Below are 24,354 nucleotides of genomic sequence, written 5' to 3' on the forward strand. Positions count from 1 at the left end.
TGTTTTCTCTTTTTTCTTTCTTTTTTCTCATTACTGTCTGAAAAAATTGACTGTGTTTACAAGAAGTTATTTCATTTTAATTGATGGTTCAAAACCTACAGCGATTTAAAAAAAAAAAAAGTCACGGACTGCACGAAATAATCATGATGATATCAGACCCAAATTCCCATAGGAGATGATTTGGATGTTTCTTTTAGCTATTAACGCACTGGTGTACATTAACCGTGATTTAGTGAATTTTACTTACTTTTTACCATCAGTTTATCAATTTGTTATAATAAAAAAAAGATGTAAATATAGACAATACAATACTTTCTTTGATGATTCATGCAGGTTATGAAGGTAGCGATCATTGCAGTAAAAATCTACATAACTCGATATATTTTATTGTTAACGTATCTAAAATAGTCACTTCTTTGTTTGAAAGTTTACCCATACTACATGTAATTTTGGTGTGTTTTTGTATCAAAATTTGTCAATTTTTCCGGGGGGGGGGGGGAGGGGGGGGCTCCGAAACCATTTAGATTCCTGTATGTGAAGGGTTAATTTCGCCCTGTGTAATTTTCGCCCTCTTTACCTGCAAATAGTTTCGCCCCGTCTTGAATTCGCCCAGACATAGTTGTGTTTTAAAAGGGAGAATATGAGATAATGAAATTCACCCAGTCTTAAAGATTCGCCCGCTGACAACGATGGCGAAACGGGCTAAAGATTACTGGGAAGAATATTTCCTTGTAATCATTTCGTGGAAAGTAGAGGAAATTATTTTAAAAACTTTAAAATATTTTGCCAAATCTCATATACTGACTCAATTAAAAAGTAGGGGTGGGGTTTGGCCGGAAAATGTAATAATCATAAAATTTTAGGAATAATCTACTTGCAGGAAGAAAAAAAAAAGCCTCTTGGCTTGCACGACACCATATGCCGAAAACATGTATAATAATTACATGATTGAACGTACAATATTTGACAGTGCGTGTACACTATACTTTATGAGCGTAGTATATATGTATTTGGAATTAAGGTGGCGCCACGCTTTCACGCATCCTGTTTTTCTTTCATAATCCGACCAAGAACTTCCGATGAAACCTTAGTACTAGGCACAAGTAGCATCGGGGGGGGGGGGGGGGGGGGGGCTCTTTTTCTGGCAACAAACAATGTTCTTAAATTAACATAATTGAATAGAAAAATGCAACCCCCCCCCAACACAAAGACATTTTGGGAATACGTAGAATACACAATTCAACTTAAAATAGACGTTTTAGGTACACCTTTTTTTTTAAATCCGCTTGTCAAAAAATCGTATATAAGTATGCCCCCCTCCCCCATAAAAAAACGATGCTACGTGTCTGAGTACTCAATGAGGTCAAGATTATTCTAAAATCCAGCTTGTACATATCATTGATATGTATGGCAAAAACTAAATTTACCAACCAAAAATAACAAACAAAGAGAACGTGTACTTTTGTGAAATAAAAGAGTGGAGGGCCTGTTGAAACTCCACATTCTACGTGCTAGATCGAACCAAAATTGTGCATGTTTTGCAAATTAATTCGATCTCATATCTCCTTTCTGTATTTTTTCTTTCTATAGACGCAGTTTTTTTTCGGGGGGGGGGGGGGGGGCATGTGATTAGAAACACATTGTTGGAATGACAATAAACATATTCTCTCTCTCTCTCTCTCTCTCTCTCTCTCTCTCTCTCTCTCTTAATTTAAATGAGTATATGAATTAATATATATAATCATTTTAATGAAAAAAAAATATTAAGTTATAAGTTTGGGAGGTTGAATTTACTAAACCTTTTTGATAAAATTAATGCTGTTATGCGTATCAGTTTTCACAGGTATCGCGTATATACATGCTGTATGTGCATTATTATAACCAGCTTATTCAAAAATCTTAATTCAAGAATAAATTGTTTGATATTCATATCTAACAAAACTAGAAAAAATAACCTAGGTTGTAGATCCTAATATTCAAGATCACGAACAATCTGAAATTTATTTACAAAACTCATGATCTTTTCCCCTTGACTATCAAATACTGTCAATATAGGAAAGAACATATATAGGCATGTCGCCTGCTTTTCAATCCGACCCTTTCAAGCACGCGTAGCATCGGAAAAGGGGGGGGGGGGTAAATTGAAGTTAAAGGTATTGTCCCCTCCACCCCACTGATTTTCCATATGCCCAAATTTAGACTCTTTGGAACTCTTTAAAGCAAAATCTCAAGTCCGACATTCCAAATGTAATGACGGTCGCAATTATATCGGTCGCAATATATCGATATATTTTCGGGAAGCAGTTTTTCCCATAACAACATATAGCATTTAAAAACAAATTCGTGCTTGACTCATTATCACCAAATCACGAGACTATTCGCTTAATTAATTACGTGGTTTTAAAAGGTTAAATCGAAGTTGTTAATATTTTATCACGCAATTCAATTTGCTTTAAAATAACTTTTGAAATAGATTTTCAAAAATACCACTAACAGGCATGGACTAGCATGCATGGTAAATTATATCCGTTTTCCAACTAACTGTTAAAGTATCACTGACTAATATCATTTTCATAATTATTAACGATAATTATACTGGTGCACATAATTGATATCATATAAATAATTTGCAACATTATGACCAATGTCGATTTGATTTGGGTTTTTTTTTATTGTACAAAAATACCATTGGGATTGGGCACAAGTTCCATAACTTAGACCGCCCTCTCCCATTACAAACATATGATACAATATACAGTACACGTATATATGTACACAACATAAATAAAGGTCAGTGGATAGAATGACAGTATACATAATTATATGCAACAGACATCTATATAATTATCAAAGGTGTACTAGTAGTTTTTAGATCAGTTAAATTTTTCAGTGTTTTTGTTTTAATTATAAACTGCATGGTGTAAATAAATGCTTGTTTTCATTGTCACTTATTGCACTGTCACCCCAAAGTGAAACATGAGTATTGACAATGTTAAGATTTACAATTTGGAAAATGCCATTAAATAAAACAGTTCTTACATCTTTATATTTAAAATTTATTACATGTGAAAAAATAATGGTAAGTATCCTCGAGTTTACTGCCACCAACTGCCCATTGACCAATGTTTCGCCATGAATTTTTTTTTACTGCTTTGCCTTATCAAACCGCTTCAAATGTCCATTGTCGAGTGAGTCGTAGTATTTACAATATGTATGTTCAATTGAAAGTTGATCTAAAATCGTTGCTTCTTTTTACCATTTTTTTTCAACATTCTGCAATAGCTAGGCTATATTATTTTTCATTTATTAAATAAGCGTGAAAGAGAATGATTAAATGAACTTCTCTCCTTCCGCGTAATTTAAAACCTTATTTTAACATTTAATCGGGCATTGAACTAGATCTGAACATTGTGTGCTGGTGACACTACTTTTTTGGCTTTTTGCACTATTTTCATTCGCGGATGAAGCGCGCACTTGTCGAGAGATTACGGCGTGGTCATAATCTTGTGAGCGCTTTACTAGCAGAAGTGCGATCTCGGCAACAGCAGACTGTTTATTTGTAAATATCATCTCTCACGATATGATTATTCGAAGTGCTGTAATGAATAACGCTGGATTATGGCTGGTACTAATGGGATTAGTCATTGTAGGAACAGGTATGCATTCAAAATTTTAATGTATGTTTTTTTGGTAGTGATCAATATAGCAATATTATAATGCGGTGTAGGCCGTAATCTTGAGAGTCGACTATCATTGTTTCGAATTTCCCTCCTTCGTGGGGTTTATTTTGAAGATTTTAAAAAAAACTTGTTGACATTATCTTCTGAATTTGAATTCTAAAAGTCTTTCAACATGTAATATAATACAAAAACTGAACAAAAAGAATGTGAAATTAGTCACACATTTTTCTACGTTTTGTGACAGATAGGAGTGTCATTTATTTATAAATAGTACATAAGGTACCTATTAAAAAATATGTAATATACATAATATATATTGGTCTTGATTGGCCCGTATTGTTAGAAGTGATAGGTACCCTTATCAACGTTTATAAAATATCAGCTACAGCTTTTGCCTGTCACTTGTAGTACAGTCATAAATGTGAAACAACTTAATTGCCTTGGGAAAATAAACAAAGCTTCCTGTCTTTACTTTCACATTGAAAGAGTGTAAATCTTGGACTTTCGGTTCCGATATTGGTTTTTTTTTTTCATGACATTTTAATTGTATTCTTTTAAGAATTGTTTGTGAATTCATATAAATGAAAATGTGAACAATATAATAATACACTGTTATTTTTTTTTTAAAAAGAAGTGGACAATATAGCTTAGGCCTAAATAATTTATAATGTTATTAGTGATCTGTATATGTAGAATATTCTTTTCCATTTGAAGGAACAATTAAATCTACTAGTATGCTTAATACCAGCAAATTTACTTTGCCTTTTAGATTTAGTAACTAATATTCATAACAAGATGAAGAAGAGTAAGTTGAACCTGTAAACTTTTGATTTTTTCCCCAAACATACAATATTACTTCAGACAGGAGCTTATAGAAGAGGAAATGTTGTTAAGTGTTTCAAGATAGTTAACAAAGGTCAAGTTTATCAATAATTTGGTACTCAAGTGTTTAAAAAAGATAGCATGGGTTCTTGCAAACCCATCCATTATTTTACCATAAAGAACACTGGTGTGAAAGACCCTCACCATCTGCCTCTAATTAATGTGCTGTTTCAGAGCCTGAAATGCTTTGTGTCTAAGTGGTCCATTTCATTGACCTGACCAAAATTTGGAAACAATGGATGTCAGAAGCAGCCTGTTAACTCATCTGTGACCACATATCTCTCAGAGTGATCTTAAAGTTCTGTCTAATTATAGTTTTCAGTTGAGAGAAGAGGGAAAAAAATCAATATTTTTCCATCAATACCAACTGACACTCTAGCCCTTTATATTGACTAATATTGCAAATTTTTCTTGGAATTACAGTTATTAGTTTCTGTTATTGAAGTATTAACTATAATCCGATGTGAGCTTTATTATGTCATTTCTTGCAATTTTTTCCCAGTTCAGTATGTATTGTCATCTAATGGCATGTCCATGTGTGTTTCAAAACAACTTATTTAAAGGTTGTGTAAAAAAAAAAAAAAAACCCAGAAAACAAAAACACCATTGACATTTTGCACATATACTTAGAGCTGACAAAAGCTGTAAGAGTGGTTGATGTTTTTTTCTGTTCTTGATGTGGATCATCCAAATGTCTAGAAGATAATAACCTGTGGATATCAAATGCCAGCTAGGGAGAATGTCTGAATTCAGCTTTATTCGATCAATAAGAGCACACTTAGAATGAGAGTCTGCTGGAATCTTGACTCAATTTTTTATCATGCTCTCAGGAGGAAGATCATGCATAGTTTATTTAATTTTTTTTGCAATATTTGATTTTAAATCCTTTTCAACTGTAAAACGTTTTGGATGCGTGTAATTTAAACATGTTTGTTGTTGTGGGCATAAATAATAAATATTAAGTTATGAAATAATCAATGGACGAACCTTTTAATTTTTGTCTTCATAGTTAACAAATGTGTACATGCTAAATTGTTATCAGTATGCAGACTCTCTCATCTGTATTCTTAGTACATATCTGAGATGTGTATGAATGTTGGATAACTTTCAGTATATGTCACCTTTCTAAGCAAAAAGCAAACAAGAGTTATAATATATTTACATTTTTGGTTTATTTAATATAATATGTATTGTATAAAGCATAGTATTAAATTCACTATATTTTAGCTTTGTAGGTGTGGCACACTGTAAACTATAAGTATTTGACAATACAAGAGGTATTAATATATGAATTATTCCTAAAGTACTTGTAAGTAGTTTGAAAGTAGATTCTGAAGTACATCTACTTATAAATATATACATTTGCTACAAAATGGTGTTAATTTTATGTTCATATACTTCCGTAACAAGAGAAGAAATGGATAAGTGGTCTTGCAGAAATTTTTGATCTTAAACAAAGTCAACGAAGGTTAAAGCCTGCAGTTGACAAATCTGCATGCAACTTTGCACCAATTTTTAGAATGTACATGTATCAAAAACTGAAACTCAAGATATACTTGTCAAGTTGTATTTATTTGAGCTTTGAGTTTTCTTGTTTGTCACTGGATATAATTAGATGCAGGTGCTAGTCTTGAAAGCTCAACATTTCACCGCTATCACCATGAGATAAGACATTGTTAAAAAGCATTGTTCACCAAGGCAAGAGATACTGAAGGCTGAACTCACTGGTGCAGTGCATGTTTTGGCAGGGAGCTTCAAATGCTCAGGGCAACATGGTTTTTTTCATGATTAGCCGTAGCTTTGGGAACATTTAATAGTTAATGTGTCAAGTGAAGATTTGACAAAGAGAGTTTACTTTGTATAAGTTTACATCCCCAATACAGTGCAACATTGTAGTTTTGAATGCAATGCATGTTGTTTGGGAAAAAAAAATAAAATGGACATAAAAAAAGAAGCCAACCAAACCGGGAGGTTTTAAGCTGTATGTTAGCATCTTGATGAAGACAATTGCTGAGTAAGCCAGTCTGAATAAAAAAGGTAGGGGGGGGGGGCAGAGTTTTATCAAATGTACATCACTGAAAGACTTTGCCAAATTCCCATCAGTAATTTCATTTGGTCATTACATCTGTATGGAGTTTTGTAGGCACTGTGTTTTCCCCTGGTGTCATTAGCCTTTTGCAGATTTCAGGATGTGGGATGTCAGTAGATTTATTTTGGTCGCTCTGTGCTGAGGCTGGCTGTATTATTCTGGAAATTTCATACTTGTAGAATCAATATCCTTGACAGGACAGTTTGTGATGGAGAATTGAATTATGGTATTGTAGAGTAATGCAACAATAGAATAATGACTCATAGCTCTTCAGGCAACCCATTGCTGGTTAGATCTTTCATTCTTTAATTCATATACACAAAATGGTAGCTCAGCTAAATGCCAAATTATGCCAAACAAATTTCAATTATATGATTATCATAATTTCCAAACGATGGGGGTCTCAAATTTTTCAGATGGTACTCATTTATACTGAACATGTTCTACTACATTGCCATGTGCACACTACATGCATTTTTTAACCCCACGAGTATACATCAATTACGCTTTCTTCCTATGAGGATAAATTCCAGACTACACCTTGAATATGATGCATGGGTTTGTCAATATGACAGATGTAGTTTGAACTCTGACCTGGAGTTCTGGGTCACCAGTCAAGATAAGGCTCAGATTTGGTGGGTAGCTTTGTCATTTAGTGGGTCTCCCGACAAGTACAGAACATCTGGCACTAAAGGGGAACAGCCCAGACAGACACCAAGATATTTCCATAAAAATCACTGCTCATCCTTGTCACCAAAAACAAGAAGATGTAGTATTAGTTTATCGGGTGATGCCATGACTGTAAGATGTTGACTTAAAGAGTATGTTTTGCTTTAAACATGACGCACTGGTTGATAGCATAGCTATTTATATGTGTAATTTGTCATTGAAGTAAAGAAGCAATTTCAGCTCTCATGTTGGGAAAAGTTCTACTTATCAATATTTCATTTTAGACTTCAGATATTTTGGTTAATGTAATTTAGTTTGACTATCACATATATATAAATTGCACTCAGGATTCCTGTTTCAGCAACATTTTTTTTTATATTGAAGAACTTGATGTTTTCCAATGTAGAATTTATATTTGTGATATTGATTGATATGCATATATGCCCTTTGCATTTTTTAGTCTGGAAACATTGCTAGTCAAACAGATGCAAAAACATCTGTTGAAAAGTGAAGAGCACTTGATCAATAATAAGCTGATCTACAATATACATCCACTGATAGCCACACACAAATATCAGGGAAGTTTGAAAATTGACCCAACAGACTGAAATGATTGCCATTCTGATGGCCCATAAAACCTGGCTTGTGAAAACCAACTCGCTGTAAGACTGGCCAGACAGCTAGGAATAATGTTTGGAATGAATATTTCATTGGGACTCACAAACTGTAAATTATGATAAACTATTCCATTGGTTACACAAGGAGCTCAAGGTTGCTGTAGACAGATGATGTATAAATATTTATGGAACTTGAACAGCATTCTGATGTGTGATTACACACAATATTTAGGATTATCAGACTGCAGTCTAGCTGCCAGATATAATACTATCCGAGCCAGCAAAGCCCGACTGGACATAATTGCCATCATATATATAAAGTACTCTCCAGACAGTTCTCTGCTTAGAATGTATTTATTGCCCTGAGTCTGTATAGACCGAGAGTTTATTTATTCTTCAGAGTCAAATAAATAGGTATAATTCGCTAGAAGGAAAGTGCGATTCATTTTCAGTCTTGAAGTTGTAATTTAATCTTCTTGAGAAATTAAATTATAACCATGCCTATTGTTGAAGTCAATTGCAAATGACATGACAGATTGGAGCAGTAATAATTTCTTATCAGTTTTCAAAGTCTCAAAGGACATGGGCTGAGCTCAGGCCCTTCCTTTGGCTTAAGATCACTAATGATAATGTCCAGGATGATGGGATGGTTTTGACAGAACCCTCTTGTTCACAAGATGGAAGACATTAATACCAACCCTTTGTCCTCCCCATGTAGACACCAAAATGTGGAAGAAAACAAGCAGGCACCACTAGCCTGCTGCCATCAGCAATTATCACCAGCATTCTAGGATCGCCAACCCTGAAAGTCAGAGACTTGTTTACAACTTCATAGGACATTTTTTTGTAGGGGTTTTCAGTTCTCAGAAAACATCTGTGTTGGTTCCAGACAGTGGAAGTGACACGTTTTATGTTCAAAAGGTTGAAGTGATAAAGGGATGATGATTATTTGCATTTAGTTTTGTCAGTCTTTGATGATTGCATACTAGCTAGCTAGAGGATGTGAAACTAGCTTTCAGAAGTGTAATTACAAATAAACCTGTTGGTTAATTTAATCCCTCTTCTTCTAGAAGTAATATGGAAAGTGAAGCGTTTGATGATAATTAAAACATGGAAATATTTGATTAAGATACATGTAGTCTGTAGAATGAAAGTACCGGTATTACTTTTTCCTCAAGATCCAAAATATTGCCACCTTGATGATTTTGTTTTTGGATGGTGCATTTTTGCGTTTTGGAACAAATGTCTTGAAACATTGTTAGTATAAAATTAATATCATAAAATTTTTACAATCTATTGCACGATCCATCAATTTTATGAAGTATCTTCAGACATGCTTGTTAAGTTTTATTTACAGCAAGAGCAGTGGGTCATGTAACCTGAACAGTCAGTGCACGTGCATAAAAAAATGTAAAGATGGAGATGATGAAGATCCAGAGAGAAGTGAGAAAAAATCTACTCCCTCTCCTACACAAACAAACTTACAGAGCAGACACGGGGAAGCAATTTATCCAAAAAGACAAAAAGAACTTTATATATTTCGTGTAAAGAAGGATTGATTTAATAGTCTGATTCTCCAAAAATTTTTAAAATAGCATCAATGGTTCCTTTCCTATGTACTTTTGGTAAAACTGGGAGAGTCTTACAGATTTTTACAGCTTTCTGTAGCACGCTAGAATAATTTGTGTGGACAGTGACCTGCTGGTTTGATTTTAATTGCTATTGCTCTGAAATTTATGGGTAGGTTTAATGTATGTGCATCCTGTCCCATGCCCATGGATAATTGCTGGCAGTCTTGTGTAAATAGAATATTGATTACATGAAATGAAATACCAAGTGTCATTTCACAGTAAGCAGTGCTACCAGTGCAAAATTTAACTTGGTTAGAATTGATTTATCTCAATCACTGCAGCAAATATGTGTACACACAAAGATATGGTAGTCTGCACTCTTCTAGAGTATTTGTGTTAGAACTAACAGATGTGGTAGCAAAAACCAAAAAGCCTTGGCACAGTTCAACAGAATTGTGTTTGAGAGTGTGTTTTGTATCTAACTGCAAGTGTCATGTGCATTTTTCCTTGTTGATAATTTATCTTTGGTAAAGATACAGGGAATCTTTCATCTTGTTGAAAGATAGACATTACATGAAACTGATCAGAAATGTGTTCTGTGGAATTTAGGAGTATTTCTTCCCTCTGTTTCGTAACAAACACTTCAGAAGCTTTTAGGAGGACCCTCTTTGTAAAAGCTAGTGTGCAGTAGTTTATTTCTCTTCACCCAAAACCCAAATGTGAAATATGTTTGCCTTCCTGATCTGCAGGTGTTTTGAACTTTGCTTCTGTTTCAAATTTTTTAGACAGTGTTACTGCACCAATGTAATTGATTGTGCCAACTTAATTAAGATACTTAGATTGCAAATGAAATGCAATTTTTTATTTGAGCTGGCATTTATTAACCTTTTCCTAGAGTGCAAAGTCTGAGCTTTTAAGCTATGGTATCTTTATTTAGAATATGCTATGCTTTGATTTCTACATAATACTCTTACTCTCAGAATATATTTTAGTGGGCATTGAATGAAAGTTGGACTCACTCTCAACACAGGATTTTCAGTTCAGTGAATATAAGTTCAGTTAAGGACTAGTCTAGTTTAACAGTAAATCATATGGTTATGTTGATGTCTTGATTAGGATAGCTTCTGAAACCATATGTGGTGTAATATCCATTTATAAATGTCTGTTGTTTTTAATCTTTAATGATCTGAGAAATCAATAAAGCTATTTGTCAGATTAGTGTGCATAGATTTGGGGAATCATTGTTCCTACTAGTATGCAATACCAAATATGATACAAATTAGATGAACACTTTTTTTTTTATAAAGCTAAAGGCTGTTTTAATATATTTTTGATAATATCGTGCTGGATTGAGAAAACTATTTGCATCAAGGAGCGTGAGATGAAATTTCAGAGAGTGGATGATATTATGTAAAGCATTCCATGCAGTGTACTTGGTACTCAGAGGTCTATTTGAATTAAGATTTCGAGGTCTATTTGAATTTGGATATCAGCGTTTTAAACTCGGCATCAGCCATTTCAAATTTGTTCTTGGTGAGCATGATAATTTGCAAAGTAAATTAGGTAACAACTTGAAATAAGAAGGAAAGTGATTAGGGTCTGGGTGTGGCAAGATCGGTGATTAGGTCATGCCTCATCTAGTTTGCTAATAAAGAGCTGATTTCTTATGTTGGAAGCTGGGAATGTGTTGACTGTGATATACAGCTTCAACATCTGTAATCCCCATTCAATGTTACAGATGTTTTGCAGTGTTTTATTGTGCTGGTCTCTTTGTGGCGATGTATTCATGCAGAAAGAAGCTGTGTTATTACAGAAAAATGGGAGAGACAATTAAAAGTATCTGTTATACACAGACAATCTAGTTATTGAGTTTCTCGTTTTATTATGCGTAATCCTCGAGAAAAAAATCTGCCTTTCTCTTCTATTAACTGTCAGTCATTTGTAAAGATACACTTCGAGATGAAGTGCATCGAAGGCGTTTTATATGATGGATGGGTTGCTATGTTGTATATTGAACATGCAGCCTGGCTGATGAAACACTGCACATTTTATCGATTGGGCAAACAGGTAAATTAAGCAGACAGGAAGCTGATCCCCTAGCATTGAACAACCTTTTTATTTTTCCATGACTAAAATTAGCTCTAATCTGGATTTATACACATATTAAAGACATTCATCAAAACTTGATTAATTTTGCATTGATTTTAGGGATCGCCTTCAATTAATATAGCCATTGGTCAGGGGTCAAGAATTGTCTGTAGATAGAAATTAATTGATTTCTTAAATTGCATCTAAATTCTTGAATGGTTGAGCATTTGGTACTTAGATACTGATTACATGTAGTTAACTTGATATTAAATAAGACTTTATAAAATGGGAAAAAGTCCCAGTCTGAATGCAAATCTATAGCATTATAAGGACATTTTGGACCTTGTTCACAAATTTGTATTCCCACAAACAGAGAAAACCTTCTTATTCCCTATCCAAAAAATAATGTCATCAAGACCTTGTCAATTTGACAGTCCACATAGTAAAAGTCCCCATGAATTTAAATGATTGGAGCACAGTATACATAACTATATCATGTAATTTGCCTAGGATTGCCATCCATGTACACAAGGTTTAGAGACTGCATGCTAATCAGTAGACATCATTCTGACACTATATAACCTTGATGTGGTAAAAATGCATGGAGATAAGCCAATTTGATTCTTATTAGTGAATCAGTGGGACTTGCAACATTATAATTAGACAATTGACTCTGTTGATATCTTCCCTCTGATGATTCTTCATATTCCACATCATCTTTGGTTAATCAGATCAGAGCAATTTGTTAGGGGAGGATTATTTTAAATGCAGGTGGTCGTCTTATCTGCAGAACCCACTTATCCACACCACAACTAGAACATGGCCAAACTTTCATCATTATTGTTAGGCTTGGGACAAGCTTCGCACCATTCTATGGTTAAGAATGAGAATTTTCTAGGAAATGGACATGACCAGGGAGGCCAAAGATTTTTGTCATTAGCTTGGGTAATGACTGTGAGCTGTTTTCAATGAGCACACACCACTCATGATGTGAAGCCCTGATTGTCAGTTACTAAGGCTGTTAGTATGTACAATGAAGAACCAAAAAACCCCAATAAAACAAACAAACACAAAAGGATTACCAACATACATGTGTTCTTATTAAGTTTATCAGAAAAAATTCTACACGCAAGTTCGTTTTTAGGCAAAATTGCACAATTTGTACCAGTAATGCTTAAATGACATACATGTACATACCGATAAAAGGCTATTATATGTAATTTAATAGATATCATAACTTGGTTTTATTCTACAAGTTGTGATTTTAATCACAGTTTGAATGACCAGAGAGTATGATAGACAAACAATATATCTTTTACAAGAAGAAAATTAGTCTTAGGCTCTTGGAGAAAAGACTTTTATTTTACCCTGAAGACAAATCTGGAACAGGACTGTAAAGATTAAAGTGAATTGTAAATTTTTTTTGGTCGAGTTCAGCCTAGTTAATATTAAGCTAATCTATAACTGAGGCTGAGTCATCTAGTGACTTTATGCATCAAGTGTTGGGTGAGTGCACACACTGTAGCGAAGCCCTGGGACTTGATTCTGTCGTCATGTAAACCTTGGCAATCATTGAGTCATCACAAGCTTTGATATCGGCAGTATGTGATTCACTGCATGGTTCTAACTCATAATGACATCTTTGTTTTTTTTTTGTCCATGTTGTGAACTATATACATGTACAAAATGTATTAATTTGAAGAACCAATAGGGTTTAATATATTGGTCATTAAGGTATTGCAAAAAAATAAATTTGACTTTCAATTGGCAGACACAAGTACGCTAGTGGTTTAAAGATAAAGCAACTCTTGCTTTTTTGTTTGGAAAGCAATGACATTACTTATATTACATGTGGTAAAACCATAGAGGTTAAGGGGACCTTGGATGGTTAGAGTCATCTTGCTGGCATTGTTCTCAAATAAAACTTATTGGATTATAAAAAAAATGATAAAAAATTGGCCTTTTTAATTTCAAAGTATTTTTAATATTCACATTATTGACAGCTTTTCACCCCAAAACACAAACATTTTATAATTTTTACATTATTATGTTTAAAAAGTACACTGTAAATGCTCTATTTTATGCGAGTTTTTATTTACCTGATTTCGCTGCTTTGTATCAAATCACCACAATATAAACTACTGAGCAATAATTTTTTGTTTTAATATCACATACCGGGTAGTTCAAAGCTGTCTGAAAAATGAAAGCAAGATTTTAAATTCTGTGAGGGCTGCTTCTTGCTATTTAACGCAGATATTAATTCCTTATGTGTGATAAGGAATCTAGTAGTCATTTAGTCATGTCTGAAATAATTGATAGCCTACAGGTACTTTATATGGTACATACAATAAAGTTTAGGGGGATGGGGCTATACTTATATACATGTACTATGGCATTGAATTGGATAAATTAGAGTGCATCAACAAGAATCTCTACAGAAGAAGAGAATATTCCCATTTGATGGGAGTCTCAGATAGCCTGTAGTATTGTAATTTACCAGCAGTGTGAGAGATGAAACCGATGTGTGTGGGGGTTTCAATAATTTATGGCACTTCTATCTGTGGACTTGGCATATTTACAGTGGAGTTACTGCATAGATATTCTTTGTTCAGTAGTAAAGACAGCTTCTTGGGATAAAATCAATACTCAGGGACTGCAGCAATTTATTGTGTATAATTGTACACAAGCCAAGACCATTAAGTTTCCAGATATATAATACATCCAATACATTGTCCTAAGGTTTTACATAATGTACGGTAGTAGTGCAGTGCTATAGAGAAATAAAATAATTGTGAATTTCATGATCTTAATGAAATAGAGATTATATTTATACTTGCAAATATTTTTGTTGCAGTTGCTCTTATGTAGCAAAATTACTTTATCAAGCTTTTCATACTTTTTAAATTTTTTACTGTACATACAGTTGCAACTATGTTCCTTTTTTCCATTGTGCCCGGTGTTCAAAATAAAGAAATTATTTCTTTGTCATAGGACTATTTCAGGGCAATAAATTTTGCAATATGGCCCAATATATTTAAGGTGATGATAAGTACATTTTTTTTCAGAGGGTCAAGACATTGTGATTGAGGGTGAAAGTCCCTTAAAAGTGACAGGCTATTCCAGCAGCATGATCACTTGTAGAAACACTGCAGGGGGTGAGCAAGACAATCTGAAGTGGTATGGGGCCAACAAAAATGAAGTTCAGAGTTATTATGCCAATGCTTTGTAAGTATATCTCTCAAAGTTTATTGATATTTTAAACACTATTCCATCCATCAAAAGGAGTTTTAAGGTCATGGAAATATACATGTACATTTTTCTTTATTTCTATTTTGTCCATTATAGTATTTTCTTTTTATGCAGTTAGTGTACATGCTTTTTGCTTTATGTAATGTAACCAAAACAATTATGTATCCGGAAGCTTTGTGAAAGCACTACCTATGGGAAATCAAATATTGAGAGTACTAAAAGCTTGGCCATATTGATGTACATGTGCCACTTTTTAGCTCACCTGAAAGATTCAAGTGAGTTTTTCTGATCACCTGTTGTCCGTCCGTCAGTCTATCTGTAAACTTTTCACAATTTTGTATTCTTCTCTAAAACCACTGAGCCGAATTTAACCAAACTTGGAACAAAGCATCCTTTAGGAAAGGGGATTCTAAATTTGGCTAAACCTTTTTCAAAAGGGAGATAATTACGAAACAGTCAGTAAATGATGTGTGCCTTTAAAAGTCTTCTTCTCAAGAACCACAACACCATAAATGCCAGTATTTATCTATAAGCTTGTATATGTAGTGAAAATTCTAAATTGTAAAAAATCATGACTCCCAGAACAAAACTGGGGCCCCAGGTGGGGTTCAAAGTTTAACATAGAAATATATAGGAAAAATGTTACAAAATCTTCTTCTCAAGATCCACTACACCAGAAATGCCAATATTTATACAAAAGCTTGTATATATAGTGAAAATCCAAGGCGGGGCTTAAATTCTAACAAAAATATATAGGAAAAATGTTTTAAAATCTTCTTATCAAGAACTAAAATTTAACTGTATGAGATATAACTATGCATGCATGCATTTTGGAAAATGTAAATTCTAAATTGTTAAAATCCTGACCTCCTGGACTAATACTGGGGCAACAATAGGAGTTCAAAGTTAAACTGAAATATATAGGGAAATGTTTAAGAATCTTCTCAAGAACTACATTGCAACAGTTTGTAAGATTACTATGCAAGTATATTTGGCTATTGTAGATTCTAACTTGGTAAAATCATGACTCCTGCACTAATATTGGGCCCAAAGAGGGGTTCAAAGTTTAAGGTGGAATAACACACCTGGAAAAAGTCACTCAAATTAACAGGAGTTTTTTTGATAATGAAAGATATAATAATAAGTAAACTGTACAAATGTCAAATAAGCAAAAAATTTGCAGTTTGGGGATAAAAAACGAATATCTTAAATAATTATTCCAGTAAGTAACAACAAAAGCTCCTGCGGGATTCAAACTCGGGATGTACAGATCAGAAGTCCAACACTTTATCCACTGGGCTATGGAGTAAGTTATATGCTTTAGTCCATAAAATCCTTTTTATAAAACGAAATGTCGTTTCGATCAGCGGTCAGCCATTTTGTGATGATGTGTTATTCCACCTTTAATAAAAATGTAAAGGGAAAAAATTTAAAATCTTCTCAAGTACTAAAGTGTTACAATTTGAAAGGATCCTCAGATAGTGTAGATTCTAAATTAATAAGCTGTGACCACAGGACTAGCTCTGGGTACTAGCAAAGGAGGTGTTCCAAATTTAACAAAGAAGTTTATAAAGAAAAACATTTGAAAATCATCTTCCTAGAACTACAATGCTACAATTTGTGAGATTACTATGCATGCATCCTTGGATAATGTAGATTCCTTTTTTTAAATGGTGAACCCGGACTAATACTGGGGCTGCAAGAGGGGTTCAAAGTTTAACATAAAAGTTTATATATATAGGGAAAATATATAAAAATATTTACTTGAGAACTAAAATGCTTCAATTTGTCTGATTACTAAAGCATTGATCCTCAAATAGTGTTGATTCTTAATTGTTAAAGCCGACCATAAACCCTGGACCAATACTGGGGCCCAAGAAAGGGATTCAAAATTTAAAATAGAAATAGCATATGCTGTGAAATAGAATATTACAAGAAACTGTTGCCCAGGTGAGCGATGTGGCCCATGACATGATAAAAGTCAATATTTGATGTGAAGACAAAAGAAGTTAATTGGTTTGTGCATGATCCAATCTTAATTATTCATGAATGATATATATGTTCCTTTTTGATGTTGGTAATCCAGTACTGTGGAATCATATAATTTCGTGGGGGCCAATTTTCGTGGATTGTGGGATTTTTTTGCCTATTTGTGGGGACGGAATTTCGTGGATGCGTCAGTTTTCAGTTTCAGAAAGAAAACTAAATCTTTTATAATTAGTTTTCGTGGAGGATGTAAATTCGTAGGTGAGAGGTACCAACGAATACCACGAAAATTGAGCCACCTCGAATTCTAATGATTCCACAGTATGTGTTTAGCCATATAACATTGGATTTGTCTCAAGAAAAAAATCTTTCTCATGTAAATGCACATTTGTTTTTCAGAATTTATTCAACTAGTTTCGAAACCAATTCTCTGTCACTGGTATTCACAAATATCTCGGAAAATGATGCAGGAGAATATACTTGTAATGGAACAGTTAATGGAACTCCACAAAGTGCCACTGTCATGGTGATGGTGAATATGCCTCTGATAGTGACAGATGAAATGGCACCTCCTATTCAGAAAGTTCAGGAGGGCAAGAAAGGTTTCATCAAATGCACCGGTCCAGGGGGGTTTATTGTATCTTGGATTAGGAATGGAAACCAAATTAAACAAGGTATGCAACTGAAACAGACAATTAATATTTGAAAGTGGATAAAATTGTCATATTTTGTGAAACGGAAAATAAGTGTTACCATTTTGCTGTGAAGCATGTCTATGGTAAGAAGAAATTAGTTTGTAAAATTCTTGGCCTTACCAACCAAGGGCGTCTTTGACAGGGCCATTTATCCGTCATATAATAATATAAGAATAAAGGCAAATTTTTCGAAAATTTTCTATACTTCCATACATGTGGGGAAAAAGTAAATTCATGGTTATATTGTCCATTAAGCCCTCTACCAATATTGTGAAATTAATGGCCCCTGGGTCCTGGTTCAACCCATAGGGTGGGCCAATATGGCCATGGTATAGTAAAAACCAATTTAATATGAAATATTAGAAAATCTTCTTCTCAGTTACTGTGGTATGGATTTTAGAAGAACTAAATGCTAAATTCTGACAACCACTGAGGCCTTTATCTAAATTTTGAAATTCATGGTCCCCTGGACAGGCTTTCAGGACCTGAGGGCAGGGCCAATATGGCCATTTGATGAAAATATATTTAATCTTAAAAAAAAAACTTCTTTACTTCCACATACATATTTGAGAAAAATTAAATGCCTGGTTATAAGGTCAAATTGTGAAATTCATGGTTTCTGGGTGAGGGGTTCAGGCTCTAGGTCGGGGCCAATATGGCCACATAATGATTCAATAATATTTTTTCTGTACTATCTAATTGTAGAAGACATACTAATAGTCATGTGATGTTATTTTGTTCACAGTGTCCTGATGTTAAATTGAAATCTACTGTCCTGGTCATGAGGCAGAAGTTGGGGCTTTTTTGAGGGGAGGGCGGTCGGGGGTGATAAATATGGCCATATATTGAACATGTATTTTTATTTAGTATAATTGCTGTGTTTCTTCCGTTAACAATTTTAACATCTTTAAAACTACAAGGTAAATTGTCACTTGACAATATTGAACTAATATGTTTTCTATTTCAGAAAACCTACTTATATATCCTATGCATTGTATACTAAAAGTCTTGTAGAAATAAGCTTTATGCATTTTGTTTGCATTATGAATGAAACTGTGAATATTATGAAAGATTGACTATTAAAGGTCTGCAGATCTTTTATCACTTAAAGTTTGCAAATTTTGTCCCTCGAGGATAAGGTACATATAAGATATTACGGGATACCTACATCTCTTGAACAAACACCCCCCCCCCCCCCTTTTCATGAATAAATGTTTTTCTTTTTTCAAACATCAAATTATAAAAAGTATGGTAACAATCAGAGGAGTCACATAAGGACTTAAACTTCGAACATAATGAAGCTTAAAATGCAAACAGAAGACTAACTGACATGTTAATCAAGGGCTATGGTACTCAGGTGACCATCAAGGCCTGTTGGCCTCTTTTTCTCTGTCCAAATAAAAAGTTTTAAGTGAATCAACTACAGTGGTACCTAGCTCTTTTGAACTTGGTTTGATGAAGTAAATACCCTTCCAATCCTCGCTCTTAAGATACAACCAGCACTGGTTTAGCATGGTCTTCTATTTTTAATAAAAAAGGGGCTGTTTCATAAACATATTACTTATCTGTCTGTGTTCTTTAGACACCAATGGAACTGATGGTAAGTTTTAATATGCTTTGCATGGAGCAATGTTATGGCTTCAGAATTGAAATTTGGTTTCATATCAACGACTGGAGGAGAGAAAAAAATCTTTGTTTTAATTGATGCATAAACTCAACTTTGTTAATGGTTTTAAATGATGCATCAATTCAAGTTTGTAAACTAAAGTTTTGTTAGTTTGAAAAATGTAATTCTAAAATGTGAATTTTTAAAAAATCAGAAATAGCTTTAAGTGATGTGTTTATAAACATTACAATCCATGGACATTTTAAATTTCATTATGTGATGCATAACTATTTAATTTTAGGGACATTGTCTTGTGACTCATAACAAAATATATGGTTCAAAAGCATGTCATGATGTTTGTTTTGAAAACCTCCCTTTTGAATTATTAGCTTACCTGAGCTGAAAGCTCAAGTTAGCTTTTCTGATCACATTTTGTCTGTCGTCCATCTTTCCCCCATCCGTCTGTCTGTCTGTAAACTTTTCACAGTTTCAACAACTTCTCCAGAACCACTGGGTCAATTTCAACCAAACTTGGCATTAAGCACCCTTAGACAAAGGGTATTAAAGTGAAAATTAAGGATCACACCCTTTTTCAAGAGGAGATAATTGGGAATTATTGAAAAATTTTCAAAAAATCATCTTCTCAAGACCCGTTGTGCTAGGAAAGCTGAAACTTATGTGGAAGCATCCTCAGCTAGTGTTAAGTTAGGAAAATCTTTATCCCTGGGGGTAGGGTGGGGCCACAATGGGAGGTCAAATTTATGCATAGGAATATATAGAGTAAATCTTTAGAAATCTTCTTCAAAAATCTAATTAGCCAGGAAAGCTAAAACTTGTAGGGAAAGCATTCACAGGTAGGGTAGATTCAAGTTTGTTCAAACCATGATCCCTGGGGGTAGGGTTGGAGGGGTTGTTAAATTTTTACATAGGAATATATATAGAAAAAAAATCTTTAAAAATCTTCTTCTCAAAAACTAATCAGTCGTGGAAGCATCCTCACATCCTCAGGTAGGGTACATTCCTGGGTGGGTGGGGGGGGGGGGGTGTTACATAGGAAAATATAGAGAAAAATCTTCTTAAAAACCCCTTTGGTTAGAAAAACTAATTTTGGTGAAAGCAATCTTAGGTAGTGTAGATTCAAATTTTCAAAAATCAAAAATCTAAAGGATTAGGGTTGAGTCACATTGGGAATCAAATTTTACAAATTCACAAAAACTGAAATATTTTGACGTATGGTTTTACTTATTATAATGCACGCAATTTGACAAATTGCTGATTCTTTAAAACTTTTAGACTTTGGCCCTGGACAAATATTGGGCCTCACAAGGGGTTCAGAATTTGATGTAGTTTATATCCCATATATAAACAATTGTTAAAGATCTTGTTGCACTGTGGTGCTCAATCTTGTTGAGCTGTGGTGCTCAATCTTGTTGAGCTGCAGTGCTCAACATGCAATATGACTATATATCATTCTGTTAGAAAAGGGACTTGATTATAAACATAAAAATATCCAAGGGGAAAAGGGATTTCTATATACTACATTGTCCAGATATTTTGTATTATGACTCCATTAGGCTGATTTCACCATGCCTACTGTTGCTCAGGTGAGCGATGTGGCCCATATGCTTATGTTCAGTATGAATACATGTGTATATTATCTTTGACAATTTTGTCTATTTGCTTTAAATGAAATTTGTTCTTTGAATATATACATGTAGCTTAATATGTACTATCTTTGCAAATAACAGATATTTTAATGTCAGTAAAGCATATATCTATGAATTCTGTCTCCTTTTACTTCAAGGTGTTTTACAGGTACATATCATGTAAAATACAATTTATCATGAATTTAAAGAGTGATACCAGTGTCATGAATGCAAATCATATACTGTTATATTTGAAAAAAGAAAACTTTATTGGGGAGATCATCTTGATGTAGTAATATACAGGCTTGGTATATTATGGATTAAGTATGGAAAAGCTTATATCCCACTATTCATACAATCATCCCTTGTTCTGTTCAGTAATTGTCTTTATAAAAATAGTGAGGAGACTGTATGGAACAGGCGAATGTTATTTTAAAAATCAAACCAACATTTGTACTTTAAAATAATTTGTAATTTAAGTTAACTTTCTGTTTTTATTCTATGCTATGTATAGTTCAAAATCAGTTCAAAATTCATCATCCTGTGGTAAGAATATACTTTGATAAAATGGCCATGCATGCACAGCCATTTAGCCTCATTAACCATTGAGCTTTTGTCCTCTTGGTCAGTAGTCCTTGTTGATGATTCAACGCAGATCATTAAATCAAGGTTCATTGATTTTTTTGCATTCTTGTTTTCTAGAAATAAATTGACATGTACTTTACTAGTACATACACATGTATTGTCATACTGACTTTGCTCCATCCTTCAGTTCATCTTGCATTGCACAGGGAATAGCATCTTCTTTGGCTCAGTTCTTTTGTTTTGTGCCAGAAGCTTTTGATATCTGTACTACAATGTACCAGTATATAGACATATCAAGATAACTTCTGCATGCATGCCCCATTTTTGTTAATCTTTTATTTTGAATGCCTTATTATGGAGGATGTGAATCTGGAATACAATGTCATGTTATCATATCCCTTGGTATCATTAAGATGTATTTTTGCAGTGAAAACATACATGTATCTAAACAGGAAACCCCCTTTTTATTTTACACAGACAATCTAAATTAAGGCTTATCAGTTGAGAGAGAGAGAGAGAGAGAGAGAGAGAGAGAGAGAGCAAATAAAATGTGTTCTTTTGTTGACATTTTTTTATCATAAAATTTTGATTTGTTTATTAAGTTAAAGGATAAAAGAACTGTTCCTGTAATTATATTTTTGTGGGAAATCCAATTTGGGGCTCTGTTTGAAGCAAAATTGAAATTCTTGAATAATTTTCTAGATTATACTTAGCAGGAATCTTCCTCCTGATTGTGTAAATTTGAAACTCGGTCAATTTTATCATAAGTTAATGCATTATATACAAATTATCAATGAATAATATTTTTATAGCACCATAAAATTCAAAAATAACAAAGGTTTCGTTATTTTTTTTTTATGCTTAATGCATGAAAAGTACCAGACAACAAAGAAATATTATACCACATAGTTCTCTGAGAGGTTCTTGAAAACAGAGCCATCAAAAATTTGTCTGCAATCTATGAAAACTTTAAAATATATTTGTATTTAAATTTGTGTTTAAACTTTACACACATATACCGGCCGGTAAAAAATATATTAAATGGTTATTTTTCAATACATGTATATTCAGAGATGGATCATACATATCTCAATTTGATTGGTCATGTATTTATACTGATAGAGGCTCATGAGCCTTTGAAATATAATTGGTAAACATCAAGACAAACTTTTGCTTTAATGATTTCTTTACATTGGTGTACATATATATATACCGGGGGTATTCATTTACAAGATGAGCAGATATGTTAGGCTTTTTTTAAATTTTAGCAGTTGATGAGTTATTATACTACACTATGAAAATGGAGCTTAGATCATGTAATGGAAAATGCTGATTTTCATTCAGAGCAAAATTTATTTTCAAATGTTGACTTGTTGTAGATACCCCAAGGTATGCGCAAGTGCAAAATGGATTGGAAATCACAAACGTCAACGCCAGTTTGGATGAGGGAACATTTATCTGCAATGTGTTCAAACTAGGATCATCTCAATTCAAAAGAATCAACATAAATGTCAGAGTTACAGGTATGCTTAATAATGAAAGGGTCAATTTTCATTTCATTTTAAATCATTCAGATATCAAGATATTTGCTTTAAAAAATCATTAACTCGTTGTTATAAATTTAAAACTTGATTTATCAATGTTGTATTTTACAGTTCCTCCCAAAATTACCACCCCTCCCAGCGCTGGCCAGGCAGTTGTTGGGGAACAGTACAGATTTGAATGCTTAGCCACTGGAAAGCCACCCCCGGAGTACCTCTGGTTCAAGGTAAACTAATTAATAGGTAAATGGGGAGTCTTCATTTAGATTGCAGTATCTATCTTATTATCTGTGACTTCCCTCTCTCCATACAATTTTGCTGTCTATTTGAATCTGACAAAAATGAGGATATTGGTAATTTTTTCCGGTAAAGCTTTTCTAAAGTATTCAAGGTGTATTAAGTGAATTTCTGAGAAAATTCAGATTGTAGCTTGCAAATCAAATATCTTGGATAGCAAAAATTGATCAATTTTGAATCAGAATTTCATTCGATGTTGAACTTAAGTATTGTTGAAATAATATATATTTTTCACTCTTTGTTTCAGGATGGCAGTACAAATGAATTAGCAGGAGACCGATATGAAATCAACAAGCAGTCAGGCATTCTGATTATAAAGAATGTGATAAAAGACGATGAGGGAGTTTACAAATGTGATGCTCGAAACGAGGCTGACAGTGTTGTTGAATCCGCTAGCCTTAGTGTCATCAGTAAGAATTTTACTCTATCAATATATAAGAAAGGGGTGTTTAAAGATTTGATTGAATCTTAAGATTCCTTGCTTGCAGTGACATCTCCATGCCCAAATGGCAATTTTAGGAAAAGCAGGTCTTTTCCGCAATTATTTATTAGCAAATATCAAATTTTCTTAATTGATCTTATTTTTTATGATTGAGCAAAGCTTGAAAGCCATTTATTGGTGGAGTGACCAGATGTTGACAACAATTTTATGAACCAAATGTGTCAATCTAAATCTGTGGATGATTCCACAAACAAAAATATACTGCAGACATTTCAAATACACATGTTCTGGTTTTTTTTAAACAGAACTATTTGAAACACAATGTGATCAAGCTCAGTTTTGACTATGTGTGTGATCCCTGTTGTTAAAAGAGTATTAGTAGGATATTTTTGGCAAATTGTGAGATAGCAGATTTTCTTTCTTTTTAGTCCATGGCAAAAAGAGAAGGTTGTATGATAAAGTATTGTATAGAAATTTTAGGCTGTATCTTGTGTTAAAGCCCTGACATGTATGCTTTCAGTTCCACCTAAAATACTTGAACATATGAATAAGTCTGGTGAAGAAGGAAACGATGCAGTCTTGATATGTAAGGCCTACGGAGATCCCATTCCCACCATTAAGTGGTTTAAAGGCGATAAAGTTATCCAAGATGCAACAGCTGTAAGAAATTTATAGAAAAGATTTATATCAATATACAGAAACATTTCTGAA

General features: G+C 33.6%; 1 protein-coding gene across 9 annotated transcripts in view; it reads left to right on the forward strand.

The window, feature by feature from the left end:
* Positions 1–3,465: 3,465 nt before the first annotated feature.
* LOC128191461 (neural cell adhesion molecule 2-like) overlaps positions 3,466–24,354 on the forward strand; it is a 37,778-nt gene continuing 16,889 nt past the window's right edge. For 5 of the 9 annotated variants that reach the window (XM_052863538.1, XM_052863539.1, XM_052863540.1 and 2 more), the window contains exons 1-8: positions 3,467–3,656; positions 14,662–14,821; positions 17,231–17,505; positions 19,109–19,126; positions 22,743–22,886; positions 23,019–23,131; positions 23,449–23,611; positions 24,164–24,303. In XM_052863538.1, the coding sequence (XP_052719498.1) occupies positions 3,581–3,656; positions 14,662–14,821; positions 17,231–17,505; positions 19,109–19,126; positions 22,743–22,886; positions 23,019–23,131; positions 23,449–23,611; positions 24,164–24,303 (1,089 nt within the window). In that variant the 5' untranslated portion in view covers positions 3,467–3,580. Of the gene's footprint in view, positions 3,657–14,661; positions 14,822–17,230; positions 17,506–19,108; positions 19,127–22,742; positions 22,887–23,018; positions 23,132–23,448; positions 23,612–24,163; positions 24,304–24,354 lie in introns of all 9 variants that reach the window. The other 4 variants (XM_052863532.1, XM_052863533.1, XM_052863541.1 and 1 more) reach the window with 3 other exon arrangements.

Source organism: Crassostrea angulata, chromosome 7, assembly GCF_025612915.1.
Source record: "Crassostrea angulata isolate pt1a10 chromosome 7, ASM2561291v2, whole genome shotgun sequence".
Taxonomy (NCBI): domain Eukaryota; kingdom Metazoa; phylum Mollusca; class Bivalvia; order Ostreida; family Ostreidae; genus Magallana; species Magallana angulata.